The 12971-nt window shown below is 43.1% G+C and overlaps 1 protein-coding gene across 1 annotated transcript in view; it reads right to left on the bottom strand.

Moving 5' to 3' along the window:
• Window positions 1–1235: 1235 nt before the first annotated feature.
• Window positions 1236–12971, bottom strand: part of NRP2 (neuropilin 2) — a 154364-nt gene continuing 142628 nt past the window's right edge. Inside the window, exons 16-17 of the mRNA XM_063932656.1 lie at window positions 7059–7121; window positions 1236–6949 (exon numbers count right to left, since the gene is read on the bottom strand). Coding sequence (XP_063788726.1) covers window positions 6654–6949; window positions 7059–7121 — 359 coding nt within the window. The 3' untranslated portion in view covers window positions 1236–6653. The remainder of the gene's footprint in view (window positions 6950–7058; window positions 7122–12971) is intronic.

Raw genomic sequence — 12971 nt, 5'->3', positions numbered from 1 at the left:
ACTTATCCAACTTATATAGTGTCTTGGCCATACTTACACAGATACATGAAGTGTTAACTCTTTCAGCTATCAGAAAGCAGAGGGTGCACAATCAGGGAATTACATCTGATTTTACACAGACCTCTGTTGGGCTTATACAGTAGATGGTGGTATCTACTGTGTAGGTGTGTTTGGAAGTGAGTACCTGCGTTTGGGACAAATCCAGTTACATCTGTACCCTATGGGATAGCTGAGAGCTGAAATCCTCTGTGACTCCTTACGGTACCTTTCAGGTCATGAGTGTGCAGGGTGCGGTTTGTGACAAAATGATGGCGGTCTGCTGACTAATTAGAGTTATACCTAGATTAGACAATGGATCTGTATTAGGTAATTCAGCCACTTTCTGTTCATACTGTGATCATTCCTTAGAAAAAATACCAATGGAGGCCATTAATCAAGTGCACTGATGGACATTGGCCCCAAGTGACATTTTAAGTGCGTGCATGGAAAACGGGCATAGCCGTGCCTCATCGGTGAGTCATGGGGTTGTGGCGTCGTAGCCACCTCATCTCTCTGCATGCCAGCCGAGTGTCGGGAGGCGGAGCTACTCAGCCAGACTTTCAGGCGGCTGAACCGGCCCATCAGCCATCTGCCCTTCTGACATTTGCACTAACAAATTGCAAAATATCCACATCACATCAGCTGTGATCCTGCTGTGCCAATTCAATTGTTATACTTACGCCATTGCACAGTTAAAGGGAAGGAGTTTGGGCGGAGTCATGATGTTCATCGCAGAGCTTTTGCGGAGCAGTGCAACGATGAGACTTCCTTGAATGGTGCATGATTATGGAAATAGAACAGTAGGGGAAGGGGGGGGGGGGGGGCGCTCTCTGCTAAGTCTGGGGGCCAACAGCAATTTCCACTCTGCAAGAGGACTTTCATGTTGCATTGTTGGGGCTTGTCCTGTACTCTCAGTGGGACTTATTATTGCTAGTTTTGCCTAGATGGTTGTGACTTACACACCAGCCCTGTTTAGAAGTTCCTCTTTGTATCTGAAAGGTGAGTACATTTAGCTGCAATGCAGTGGTGTTCTTGGCTTATACGCTAGTGTAGGGTCTTGCAGAGAATTGCGGTTCCCTGACAATAGGTTACAAGCTCAAATATGAACAAAATCCTTATTTTATATATATATATATATATATATATATATATATATATATATATATATATATATTTAAAAAGAAACTAGACAACGCTTATGGAATATTATTTATTAAATAGTTATTTAAAAAAATGTTTATACAAATGACATAACACAGTTTACATTGTATTCTCTAATTCTTTACATAAAGAATCACAGTAAAGCTCTTTAAATCCATTCATTCTGGCTCAGCCAGCAAATGGAATGATGTCATATAACCCCTCTGCGGCGGAAGGAGCATGCAAGGCCATGCCAAGCCCCTCTGCGATGGGATAAGAAAATAAGCAGCAGTCGAGAAAACATTCTGCGCAAATTACACATTCACAGCGAAAGGCTTTATACAGCAATAAGGAAAATATTAGGGGGTGTAAGCTCTTATATAAATTTACATTTTATAAAAATGAATAATTACTTGGTCTAATTAATTGGACTGGTGTCTATAAATGTAACACACGTGGGTTGAGTCCCTTCGGCGTCTGTGGGTGCGGTTACCTAACTTATACAGAGTCTTGACTATACCTGCACAGTTGCTGAATCTGTAATCTGCGGAGTGTGTCACACTGCTGCTTTACATTACACATAATCAAACAAAACACTTTAAATTACCTGCTATAAGGATACAAAATCATTCACCATCATGTTGCAAATAAATTCTGGTTTTCCGGTATAGAGTTGCTGTATTGTAGTTGCTGAACCAATTATTTACCACCCCGCTGGGTGTCGAGATTCCGCTATTGTGTGCACTGCTGGGGTATTAGTGTGGTGATCCATACGGTAGACTAGAGCTCTACTCATTGATAAATCAGCTTCATGGTCTTTATGATTTGGTCTCCCCAGTGTGTCCTCCATATTCTACAGACACCAAAATCTGGAGTGTTATATTTGATGCTTTTGTATAACGCAATTGTGTTGTTGTGATTTGTCAGTAACATATGATTTGTTTTGGGGGAGAGGGCCAGGGGTGTAATTTATCTTATTTAAAGTTCGTTTTTTCCCCCCCATAGAACCACTCAACTGCTGCAGAATGACCCTCATATTAGTTTCTGTACAAAACACAAATGCAGTAAAGCCTCTGGAAGTGGATGGTCAAACAACAACGTGTCTGTAACATTACATTCATTGTCATTTTGCTTAACTAAGACTGTGATTGGTTGCTTGACGAAGACTTAACAATCTTTGTAGACTTGCACCCGCAGGCAGCCTTCTTATAGGACCAAATGCGGCCAATCAGCTTTCTAGCAACTAGAGATATCGCTGGACAACCAGATGCAGCCTCTGCTACAGTAAATGCTACATTTCCGGGAATATGGACTCCACAAAACTGCTGCTTCCAATGTGAGAACTAAATACAGAAACGATCACGTTACAACTAAAACAACAGCCTGCACTGGATGGCAAATGGGACATCAACATATTTCTGCACCTGTAAAGGCCACAATTCATTGCGGTACAGACAGACCTGTTGTCGCTTCAACACGTTACTTTCTTCCTACGTAATCAATTAAAACTCCATTATTTGATCTGTAGTCATTTTTCTTTTGTTGTGCATTTTATACAATCAGTCACATTACAGATATAACACCGACTCCGGTGATCAGACACCTAAACCTACATTCTGCACCCACAGACAAAGTCTCTGGATGTTACACAGAGCGTTCCCTGCGACAGGGGAGAGGTATCAGAGGCGGTTCTGCTCCGCATTGCCCTGCTCATGAGCTGCCACATTGTGCTTCATGTATAAAATTCTATCAGAGCAAACTAGAGAGATCAGACTGAAACATGTATTGGCAAATATTATGCTACTGTGTTACTGAGCTTCATCGCCATACAGACCGTCCCCCCTCCCTCCCCATTATATCTTTCCATTGTATTCAAAGAACTTCTGTTCAAACGATAATGTTAAAAATAATCCAAACGGTAATTTATACATAAGGATTGCGGATTTCAGCGTTTATTTCACTTATTTTGTTTTCGATTTTTAACCAAAAAAAGATGTTTTCCAGTGCCAATAAGTAAAATACCATAAAAATTGAAAACCCCATAGCATTTGTTTTATTTTATACAGTGAAGAAGGCGTCATTGAAATGGGACAGGGTCCATTGGGAAAGGGTCCCAGACAGTAGAAGAGAACGTGCTAGGGGAGATCAGCATCCCATGGGAGAGGAGAGGCAGGATCCCGGGAAAACGTTATTTAGCTACTTTCAATAGAAACTTATTTGTTTTATTCTTTATACACTGCCCCCTCCCCCAATGTAATAGAGAGGGGGCTCCTTTGTATTAACATGCTCAGCACTTTTTGCTTACATCAGAACTACTTTATGCTTACTTGATGTGTCTCCAGTATACAAGCAGCACATCTGCTAATGGTTCATGGCCGCCGCTAATTACAATGGAACTGGGAGCCCCGGGGAAGCCCCAGCCTCTTTGGGATACCCCGACACATCTCCCCTATTGGCGACTATGAAGTAGGGGACGCATGTGCTGCTACAATGGTGAAACGCGTCGGGTTTCCATGTGTGAGAGTGGGGCAGCAGTGTTGGGAAGGGAAATTCAGAAAGTGACTTCGGAGAGGGCCCAAGGTCTTGGGATGCTGAAAGGATCAAATATAAACATTTTTTATTTTTTGGGCCTTTTCAGTAAAACAAAAAGCTGGAATCGCTAGTTCTATATCTTCCAAGTTTCAGAACTGTGAGGTATGAGGTAAAAGGAGGAGAGAATGGGGTATGTCTTATATCAATTAGCAGAAGAGGGACCACCATGGGCTTTATCAAGTAATCAATGTAGAACATTCAAGGATGATGGCCCGTGAGGACTGAGGACGTCCTCAGATATCGATGCGTCTAATCAGTAATGTGCATTAGGCGCAGCAGTGATATAAAGAGGTACAACAGCAAACAAGCCACATCATTTCTCTGACCTACAGTACACTACTAGATGTCAGACAATCTCTACTACAGTAAACACCAATGCTGCAGTGCCGCAGTGCATGCTGAAGGCATAAATTATAAACATTACAGCGGCCCTCAAGTGCATTTTAATCGTAGCCTGCGTGTTGTCATACACGCCGTTCTTTTTCCTGCCCGTTGCAATAAGAACTGTTCCATGAAATTCCATTCTTGTTCATTGTCCTCCAGCCGACTTATAAATTGTATAGTCTGTAGCACTTGTTAAATTGGAACTAAACGTTAATGAATCAACTCACTTCTAGGTATAAATGCCAGTAATGTGCATTTTAGGGGAGTATGACTAGAACCTGCCCCCATGACCCCCTCTTGGCTGCGGCTGTCTGTACTTTGGCAAAAGGAACTGTGCACCAGTCTTCCGCACCAGGCCACCACCTCGTGGACCTAACAAGACTCATAGGGGTCCACCAAGTAAAGGACTCCTTCTGCTGAATGTTCATGCGGTGTATCCAAGGCACTTAAACAGGAAACGGGACTATACTTAAAATGAAGTTCTATATAACTATGCAGCTGCTCCTGATGTGTAAACAACCCCTGTTTTCCTTAATTAATAAAAAGACACAACAAAAACACCTAATAAGCATAAGACACGAGATACGGCTATTTTGTCCTCCCAAAAAAACACATACGTCAGTGGGTTGGGTATTACAATCAATAAACATCATTATCAATAACAAATCATTCTCATTTTTAACTTTATAGGCACCAAAATAACTTAAGAAAATAAATGCAAGTTATTGCCCCTTGTGATTGCTACTAAGTGCTTCTTAAAATGTTCTCTCCTGACCTATAGATATGTACTTACAGTGAACTGCTAACCTCTTATTCCTAATGTGTGGTCAATAGGTAAGAAATGTATATGCAACGTCTCCTGCGGACCGGTAGCACATTGCTGCTCTGCTTGTGAATTGGCCAGAAAAGTTTTTGGAATCCGGAGCAGTTGTGAGGACTCAGTAGACCTGTAAAGAATTTCTACAAGGTTGTAAGGTGGGCACAGGTAACCTGTGACTCTATAGCTGTTGGACAGCCCCCAGTCTACATACTCTTGTATCATGAGGCCTATCTTATACCTAACCTTGCTATTGGTAGTCCAGAGCAGCTATGGATCATTTATACATCTGGCAATGGATTGAGGAACGGAGTTACAACTTTGCCTGGAATCACGGTTGCTACTTGGTGTTTCGATCCTTGAAGCAATAAATATATTAAGAATTCGTCTGCACACACAGTTAGAAACACAGTCATCATCATCATTGCTGATTTATAAGGCCGGACAGTCGCAATCCTGCAGCTGTAGAGGAAACATTTCATTCTAGGTTTTTCTTTTCTGCATATACATGAACGAGAACTTTGCTAGTAATGCAGAAAATCTGTGTTTTGTGAAGACCTTGTAGAACGGCCCAAGTCCGCTCTATGATTTCTATAAAAAGAGATGGCTTACTTTAATCTCACCCAAGACAACAGTGGCTATTCCATCTCAGCACAAACAAATACATATGTATTCTGCAGCAACACTAGGGAAGGCATAGGCTTAACAATAACTAGGCTCAGGCAGGGACAAGAGGAGCCCTACGAATAGACAGAGATGACATTCACACTCTTATACGTGGTCTCAAGATCTTGGCCAGACTGTTAGCAAATCTCTGTTCTCCTTCCATAGTTAGCAAGAAAGGTGATTGACTAGATCTATAAGGAATGCGCTCCATTACCTGTATAGTGGAGGCCACCATTAGTTCTTAAGAATATTGGATGGCAGAATGTCTGCCTCCGCAGTGTCCAGGTCAGAGGTGCACGTTGATAGTAAACGCAGTTTAGGGGGTCAAACATAAATTTCATAGGCCTCGCGAAAAACAATATATGAAATGTAATGATTCCCCCCCCCCAACCCAAACATACAATACATAAAAGGTACAATCAAAGCCAGCTCTGAATAGAACACCCTTTAAAAATTTGTCCTTTGTTCTAGGCATTTTTGAAAGAAAAGCAAATTATGTAAGAGACATAAAAATGCGGACGGTCACTTTCCATTAGAGACCTGGTTGTAGAAAATGGCTCTTAATCACAAGTTAATTTAAGGCTCCGCTGCTCATATGCAGACGCTGTTGCGCAATTCTTCCCTGGTAGAGGTTCATCTCATCCCACTGCAAAGGGCTGCTGTCCCTCAAGAGTCCAAGTGGTGAGGCAAACTACACTTATCGCTGTCGATCCTCCGTGGAGGTATACTGTACGCACTGTTACACGTAGGATGTTTCAGCACAGGAGAAGAGATTGGTAAAACTGGGAGGCATCACCGGAAAGGCTGAACTATCCCTTCCTTTCAAGCAATTTCCTTCAAAAAGATTTTTTTGCCTTCTGTAGTTTGTGGTAACTCAATTTCTGTATCATTTCAGTGTCTCTATAAAGAAAAGCAGCTGAAATAGCTAATTAAGGACCACCACTTGTGATGGCCAGAGATTTAGCCAAATGGTGACCACACCAAGTGTCCACTGTTACGAGATTGCAAGCTTCTGTCATGCCTCGGAACAACATTTCTGAGGGTTTATTTTGACCTTGTGTTTTATTCCATCATACAGCTCGAAATTGTAGTTCTCCAAAGTGGTGGAACTGCGAGACGACAGCCCAGTGTAGGAACACGTGCAGTACAGTAGCAGGCCGGCACATATGGCTCCAAGAAGGACTCCGAGGGAACTCATGGCGATAATGGTGACCAAGATTGGATCCAAAGTATAAAGCCAACTCTCTTCTTTGTCAGATCTTGGTGTCACTACAATACTCGTAGGAAAAGCCGTATAAGACTCGTAGTCGCCTACAAGACAAAACATATTTATTAGGCATCAAGTCAATGTTCCACCAATGCAGAAGACAAGGAATGAAGGCAATTTTATATACCAGGCATTATTAAATGGATTCCTTACCAAGTTTTCCTCCAACATTACGTCCCAGAGAATCATAATCATTTCTTACCACCGGAACGTCCACTAAAAAACAGATGCAAAAGACAGACGCACTTCTTAGTCAATAATCAGGCTATTGGGATAAATCTGAATCGCATCAATACATACAAATTAGGACACAGAAAAAAATGATTAATGGGATGTGAGTTTTACTAAAATACAGTCTAAAGAAGACAAGATTTACCATCACTATGTACAAATAGGATTTTTTTTAGGGTTGTTTGCGCGGTCGCTGACTAAAAGGTTGTGATAAAGGAGCCCTCCATTATAAGTGCAGTTACCACATGTACGAGTATCGCAATTACCTTTAGAAACGTAGTCTTGGAAAATGACTCCACAATTTAATTGTTATACTTGCACTATGGGTATACAGTAAGCACGATTAGGTATATAGTAAGAAGAATTCGGGTATATGGATAACATTGTACTTTCAGTTTTCTGTTCATGTAAAACTATATCTGAGGTTGGAAATACACATTACAGGGAATTACTTGGCTGCATACATCAGAAGAAAACACACCCATCAAATACTACAGTAATAACCTGAAAGAAAAGGCTGTAAAGAAATAAATGTAAGTGTAAAGTACATAGTTCTTCCAGTTGGGTTTGTGCATGATAGGTGATACTGCCATAGTTCTGCCAACTGGGTCTGTGCAAGATACATGGTACCACCAACATTCTGTTAGTGGAAACCCCACTGTTCTGCTACTTGGGTTTGTGCATGATATGTGGTAGAGCCACTGCTCTGCTACTTGGGTCTGTACATAATATATGTGATAGAGCCACCGTTCTGCTACTCGGTTTTGTGCATGATATGTGGTAGAGCCACCGCTCTGCTACTTGGGTCTGTGCATAATATATGTGGTAGAGCCACCGTTCTGCTACTTGGGTCTGTGCATGATATGTGGTAGACCCACCGTTCTGCAAGTTGGGTCCGCACATGATATGTGGGAGAGCCACCGTTCTGCTACTTGGGTCTGTGCATGATATGTGGTAGAGCCACCATCCTGCTACTTGGGTCTGTGCATGATATGTGGTAGACCCACCGCTCTGTTACTTGGGTCCGTGCATGACATGTGGTAGAGCCACCATCCTGCTACTTGGGTTTGTGCATGATATGTGGTAGACCCACTGTTCTGCTACTTGGGTCTGTGCATGATATGTGGTAGAGTCACCGTTCTGCTACTTGGGTCTGTGCATGATATGTGGTAGAGCCACGGTTCTGCTACTTGGGTCTGTGCATGATATGTGGTAGACCCACCGTTCTGTTACTTGGGTCTGTGCATGATATGTGGTAGACCCACTGTCCTGCTACTTGGATTGTGCATGATATGTGGTGGACCCACCGTTCTGTTACTTGGGTCTGTGCATGATATGTGGTAGAGCCACCGTCCTGCTACTTGGATCTGTGCATGATATGTGGTAGAGCCACAATTCTGCTGCTTGGATCTGTGCATGATATGTGGTGGACCCACCATTCTGCTACTTGGGTCTGTGCATGATATGTGGTAGACCCACCGTTCTGTTACTTGGGTCCGTGCATGATATGGGGTAGACCCACCGTTCTGCTACTTGGATCTGCGCATATATGTGGTAGAGCCCCTGCTCTGCTACTTGGATCTGTGCATGATATGTGGTGGACCCACCATTCTGCTACTTGGGTCTGTGCATGATATGTGGTAGAGCCACCATTCTGCTACTTGGGTCTGTGCATGATATGTGGTAGAGCCACTGTCCTGCTACTTGGATCTGTGCATGATATGTGGTGGACCCACCGTCCTGCTACTCGGATTTGTACATGATATGTGGTAGAGCCACTGTTCTGCTACTTGGGTTTGTGCATGATATGTTGTAGAGCCACCATCCTGCTACTTGGGTCTGTGCATGATATGTGGTAAAGCCACCATTCTGCTACTTGGGTCTGTGCATGATATGTGGTAGAGCCACCGTTCTGCTACTTGGGTCTGTGCATGATATGTGGTAGACCCACCGTTCTGCTACTTGGGTCTGTGCATGATATGTGGTAGACCCACCATTCTGTTACTTGGGTCTGTGCATGATATGTGGTAGACCCACTGTCCTGCTACTTGGATTGTGCATGATATGTGGTGGACCCACCGTTCTGTTACTTGGGTCTGTGCATGATATGTGGTAGAGCCACCGTCCTGCTACTTGGATCTGTGCATGATATGTGGTAGAGCCACCATTCTGCTGCTTGGATCTGTGCATGATATGTGGTGGACCCACCGTTCTGCTACTTGGGTCTGTGCATGATATGTGGTAGACCCACCGTTCTGTTACTTGGGTCCGTGCATGATATGGGGTAGACCCACCGTTCTGCTACTTGGATCTGCGCATATATGTGGTAGAGCCCCTGCTCTGCTACTTGGATCTGTGCATGATATGTGGTGGACCCACCATTCTGCTACTTGGGTCTGTGCATGATATGTGGTAGAGCCACCATTCTGCTACTTGGGTCTGTGCATGATATGTGGTGGACCCACCATTCTGCTACTTGGGTCTGTGCATGATATGTGGTAGAGCCACTGTCCTGCTACTTGGATCTGTGCATGATATGTGGTGGACCCACCGTCCTGCTACTTGGATTTGTGCATGATATGTGGTAGAGCCACTGTTCTGCTACTTGGGTTTGTGCATGATATGTTGTAGAGCCACCGTTCTGCTACTTGGGTCTGTGCATGATATGTGGTAAAGCCACCATTCTGCTAGTTGGGTCTGTGCATGATATGTGGTAGAGCCACCGTTCTGCTACTTGGGTCTGTGCATGATATGTGGTAGAGCCACCGTCCTGCTGCTTGGGTCTGTGCATGATATGTGGTAGACCCACCGCTCTGCTACTTGGGTCTGTGCATGATATGTGGTAGAGCCACCGTTCTGTTACTTGGGATTGTGCATGTGAGGTGGAATCACCACAGTTCTGCCAGTTCGGTCTGTGTGTGTGTGTGTGCTGTGCCACCATAATTCTTCAAGTTGGGTCCATGCATGGTGTGTGGTACCACCACAGTTCTGCCAGTTCAGTCTCTGTGTGATGTGTGGTGCCAAAATATTTCTGCTAGTTGAGTTTGTGCACGATAGGTGGTAATGCCATTGTTCTGTTAATTGGGTCTGTGCATCAGTAGTTGGCACAACCACCATCCTGCTAGTTATCTTCATGCCTGGAAGATGGTACCGCAACTGTTCTCCTGTTAGGGTCTGTGCGTGATAATGTAATACTCCCCCCATTCAGCTTGAGGACAGAGCTTTCCTGCTTCCCTTAAAATAACAAAATGTGATATTTTCCATTTAAAGCCAGTTTGTACGACCTCCTATGTTCCCATGCCAGCAAAAAGCAACACACATTTAAACCGTGTTATATTTGATAAAGGGTCATACTGTGTGTTAAAAGGACATATCATCACAGGAAAACAACCATTTATACCCCTATAAAGTGTGATGAGTAAACCAAATAGTATAAAATACATAAAAGAACAAATTAGTGACGTATGTATGGGTTTCCGACAAAGTTCTCTGGCATCCAAAACAAAGGGCATAAGGAACAATTTTGTCTAAAACAAACAGAGCGGGTAATTAGCGGACTAATGCACCGGCAAACGAGCGCCATTTAGAAGGTGACACACAGAATTGCAGATTGCCATCCCTGACGCTAAAATGTAAGGTTGTATTCAGGCTGTATGCGGGTGAGACTGGCGTGTAAGATTGGCATGCAATGCAGAGCAACACGAGGGGGGCACCTACCAGCTGTGACTCTTTCATGAGTGGATTGCAGGTTAGTGACAGGCTGTGTATCATTATACCTGTGTGGAGCGGACTCCCTGCCTGCTCTACACTTTACACAGCGAGTCACAAATGTTTGATCACTCCGCAGGCTGTGCCTTGAGGGGTGATTATCTGTCACTGTGAGCAGCCACCTTCCCACTTAGGGTCCTGTGTATGAAGCAGAGAAACACTGTCTCCAGAGTGTTACCCGGGGAAAGTGCTCATCTCAGTAACTCTTCATTTATCAAAAGATTAACACAGGAGATGATCAGAAATTCTAACTTATTTAGCGGCACTTTCCGATGTCCCCTCAGACCTCTATGGGGGCACTGGTGTTTTGCAATTTATCAAGCGACCAAAAAGCAAAGTTTGTCATCTTTTGGACTAGGTAACACCATCTTTAAAACAAAAAGGGGTTGCTGGTTACCCCTTCAGGTCTGTGCAGGCGCATTTAATTGGAACCCATCGCCAGCAACAATTAGCACAAAGGAGAAGACTTCCACAGAGGAACGGAGTGTTCCGGAGACCCGGAACGGTAGATAGTATCACACCTACAGTAGGTGATTGTCGGAACGCTGTTCCTTTGCATTCTGGCAGAAATTATCCCTGCTTTTATCCTAGCTCTGCAAGAAGAACTCATAGATTGTAAGCGTGCGAGCAGGGCCCTCCTACCTCTATGACTGTTATTACACAGTTTTGTTTGATCACTGTTTCCAACTTTAAAGCGCAACAGAATTTGCTGCGCTATATAAGAAACTGTTAATAAATAAATATATATACGCCTGAGCACACAGCACAAGAATAACATTGCATTTGCACCACACGATTAACCAAGTCTGATGAGATGAACACATGATGCGTTTGTAGTAAGCCGCTGAGGCACACCGCCGTCACTTACTCCTGCCCCCTGGGGACAGGGAAAATGATGTCCCATTTTGCAGAATGCCCCAGAGAGAAAATAATCTTTATTATAATCGTGTTTGGGCAATTTAGCACTTAGCAACTTTAGCAAAAACTATCAGAGTTGCGGTCTCAGGTGACAGAGTGATGGAAACTTCAGGACGGCGCGCAGATTGCTGCCATAATGGGAAAGCGACACAATGCAAAACAAAAACAAAAAAGAAATACATTACAAAAACTGCAAATCTGTTTAAGTCGCTGAGGGCGCATGGGGCCATTTGCAATAGTAAGTAACGAGAAACCATGTTTGTACAAAAATAATCATCCTTTAATTACATTCCACACAGCACGTGATCAAATTAGTTTCAGATTTCCATAAGATTTTTCTTTTTTTCATTCACAGGCAGAGGACAAAGCAAGAGATACGGGGGCTATAAAGAGAATAACTGAATATCATATTTACCAATAGTGATTATTATTACCAGGGCTTTCAAAGAAAATAACATTATACAGCATATAAATCAGGAGCAGCATTCTCCATGCCCAATTGTCCGCAGACAGGTGAAATGTAATAAAACATGGCGGAGAGCTATGCCGGGGAGTTTATTATTAAAGGGAACGTAACTGCAATTACTAATCACTTTAACATGACATAATGATGAAGAGCTCCCACAACTATGATGCGAATGCTGGATAAAATCCCTAAAGATTTTAAAGTGCATCTGTGGACTAAGCGCAGCAGAGGCGGCCATTTTGTAGACTGAGCCAACCATGAGAATGAGGCCTATTTTGTTCTTATATCCCTACATGCCAGTAAACTGATTGGCTGTTGGTTTAGGAACATTTGCTCAGGTAACAAAATGGCCACCACAACTGGGAGACAGTGCTGGGAGGGAGCATAAGTTTACCCATAAGGCATTGCTTTACCCATACTGCTCTCCAATGTATACCAATATAGCAATGCATGCAGCGTTTTTTTAGTGATTATCCCTTTAATAAATGACCCCAACATCCGCTCCCTCATGTTACTAGGTATTAGGAAGATACTTTTTTTTTCTTTTTTTAGTATTTTTGTAAGAAGGAACGTCAACAAAATTGCGTTTGACCACATACAAAGTTCAGATTGCTCTTTTTTAAATTCTAGGCTTCGATATTTTACTTTGTGAAACTTTAAAACACCCCCTTCGGAACATGACA

Source organism: Pseudophryne corroboree, chromosome 7 (assembly GCF_028390025.1).
Source record: "Pseudophryne corroboree isolate aPseCor3 chromosome 7, aPseCor3.hap2, whole genome shotgun sequence".
Classification (NCBI taxonomy): domain Eukaryota; kingdom Metazoa; phylum Chordata; class Amphibia; order Anura; family Myobatrachidae; genus Pseudophryne; species Pseudophryne corroboree.
Note: the sequence above shows the minus strand (reverse complement) of the source record. Positions and strands in the feature narration are given on the sequence as shown.